Below are 2,500 nucleotides of genomic sequence, written 5' to 3'. Positions count from 1 at the left end.
TTTTTGATGTGCCTTTCTTCAAGTTCATGGAAGTCCCTCCAGTAGCAGTGGTTTGGTATAGCAGGTCTCAGTTACCCAGTGGTGGCTTTTCAGAGGCAAAGGCGCGATAGAGATGAGTGAGAAATAAATCCGAGAGCCGTTTTACCGAGAGAAGAGAAAGACGCTAAGAAAAGAATTAAATTTGGAAAAGTGTCTGGAAGGTCAGTGCTTCAAGACAACAACCTACACCTAGAGAGATTCAAGTATTTCCCAGACAGAGTGGATTATGGTAGTTAGAAAGCGTGATCTTAAAAAATGCCTCTCCCCATCCTGTCAATCTGACACTTCCCTTCCCGTTACTGGCCCGGACGCAGCTGCCTCATTAGCTACCGCTTGTACCGAAATACGCGAGATATTTCCCTCTTACTCGAACTCAAACCGAAATAATAATACTAATAATAATAAAGGAAAAAAAAGTGTGGAAACACACATTCCCTTCCGCCGGCTGCCCCTCCCTACCCCCATCGCCCGCACCCCGCGGACCCCGAAGTGCCCGGCAACGAGCACCGCCGAGCCGCCTCCGCGGGGGCTCAGGACTGGCGGGGCGACCTCCCCACCGGTCCCACGCCCTACCTCGGCGGGGCGATCAGTAATAAAAAAATAGACAGAACTTTCCGGCCGAGTGCGGGGGCGCCCCCTGCCCCGACCACCTCCCACCCCCCTCGACCCCATCTACAAAACACCCCCCGGGCCCGGACCGGGGTAGTTATCTGGTGAGCGGCGCCTCCTCCCGCTGGTCCGGCGAGGCGACGGCGGCCTTGCTGAGCACGGCGGCCGAGTATGGCAGGAAGCCGCTCTCGGAGCGCTGCCCCGCCGCCGTGCAGGGGAAATCGGCGGCCGCGCCACCCCGTGAGCCTAGAGCAGAGGCCGCCGCCGCCGCCGCCGCCGCCGTCTGGCTGCTGTGGCAGCTGAGGCAGGAGCAGGGCGCCGAGCCCCCCGGCGGCCCCGACCCCGCCGCCGCCGCTGCCGCCGCCGCCGCCGCCGCTGCTGCCGAGGCGGCCGCGCTGCTGTTGAGGCCGGCGGCGGCCGGCGTCTGGTAGAGGCCGGGGTGTCGGAAACTGCAGAGCAGCTCCGGGCGGGAGTAGGGGTGCGAGAGGGCGCGGAAAGTGTCCAGCGGGCGGATGGAGGTGGCGAAGGGGGCGGCGGCGGCTCCCGAGGCTGCGGCGGCAGCGGCGGCGGCTGTGACCCCGACGTGAGGGTAGTAGTGGAGCGGGACGTGGGAATGGAAGGGGTAGGGCAGGCTGCCCGTGGCCGCCGCGTGGGTCATCATGTAGGTGTAGAAGCTGGGGTCGGCCGGGTGGGGCCAGGACATGGCCAGGCGCTGCCGCTTGTCCTTCATCCGCCGATTCTGGAACCACACCTGCGCGGGGAGACAAGCACAACGCGGCCTCAGCTCCGCTCCACTCCTCGTCCCGCCGCACCCGTTCCCGCCGCGGATACCTGCGGGCACCCAGCGACACCCACTGCCAACGCTGGTGGGCGACCCCTCTCCCCCCCACAGCAGTCGCCCGTGACCTTGACCGAGGGGAGCGGTGGGTACGGTTCCCCCTTCTACTCGAGGGGGACCCCTTCGATCTGAATAAACCTTTTCCCCTTCGAATCGTCCCTTCCTCCCCACGCAGCACTATGACTTCACGGGACTGACTCCCATGCCAGTGTATAATAGCTGAGTTCATTCTCTCCCCTCTTCACTTTAGGAAATAGGCTAAAGCTATAAAAACTGAAGAAGACAATAAGAAAAAAAAACAACAACAACCGCAACAAAAAACCCCAAACAACAAAAAATAACAGCAATATCAACTTTTTAAAAAGCAAATTAAAAGTGTCGGGTGAGGAGAAGCAAACGAGCACGAGTGGTGATCAATAGCTACGGGCCCTGCGAGTTCTTCAGCCTGAGAGCACAGCCTGCCGCGGCCCGGGGGAGCAGGTCACCGCGGGGCTCCGCGGGACGGCGGCGGCGGGGCGCGGCGTACCTTGATGGTGGTCTCGGGGAGGTTGAGGGCGGCGGCCAGCTCGCAGCGCCGCGGCCGCGACACGTAGTTCTCGCGGTAGAATTCCTTCTCCAGGCGGGCGATCTGCTCGCGGGTGAAGGCGGTGCGGTACCGGCGCACCTGGTCTGCCCCCGCCGCCGAGCCGCCCAGCGCGCCGCCGCTGTGCAAGCTGCCGATGCCGCCGGCGGGGGCGGCCGCGGCGGCGGGGGCGCTGGGAGTGGGGCTGCTCTCCGCGTAACCTGTGGGGCGAGGGCACCGGGGTGAGAGTGGGCGACAGGGTGGCCCCCCAACCCTCCCGGCCAGGCCGGACCGGGCCCGCTGTGCCCGTGCTCAAGGCCAGCTGTCATTCTTACAAATCCTTTCTGCTAGCAGAATCGATAAATTTGGATTTGGAGGTTGGTTTTGGGGTTTTCTGCTTGTTTGTTTGGGTTGGGTTTGGTTGTTTGTTTTTGTTTGTTGTTTGTTTTTTT

At 62.4% G+C, this 2,500-nt stretch overlaps 1 protein-coding gene across 1 annotated transcript in view; it reads right to left on the bottom strand.

Moving 5' to 3' along the window:
- Positions 1–745: 745 nt before the first annotated feature.
- The window catches only part of EVX2 (even-skipped homeobox 2), a 3,547-nt gene continuing 1,792 nt past the window's right edge, over positions 746–2,500 (bottom strand). Inside the window, exons 2-3 of the mRNA XM_027878451.1 lie at positions 2,013–2,269; positions 746–1,399 (exon numbers count right to left, since the gene is read on the bottom strand). Of these exons, the coding sequence (XP_027734252.1) occupies positions 746–1,399; positions 2,013–2,269 (911 nt within the window). The remainder of the gene's footprint in view (positions 1,400–2,012; positions 2,270–2,500) is intronic.

The sequence above is a fragment of the Empidonax traillii genome, unplaced genomic scaffold (genome assembly GCF_003031625.1).
Source record: "Empidonax traillii isolate 1590-97213 ecotype Southwest subspecies unplaced genomic scaffold, ASM303162v1 scaffold42:size1813164, whole genome shotgun sequence".
Classification (NCBI taxonomy): domain Eukaryota; kingdom Metazoa; phylum Chordata; class Aves; order Passeriformes; family Tyrannidae; genus Empidonax; species Empidonax traillii.
Note: the sequence above shows the minus strand (reverse complement) of the source record. Positions and strands in the feature narration are given on the sequence as shown.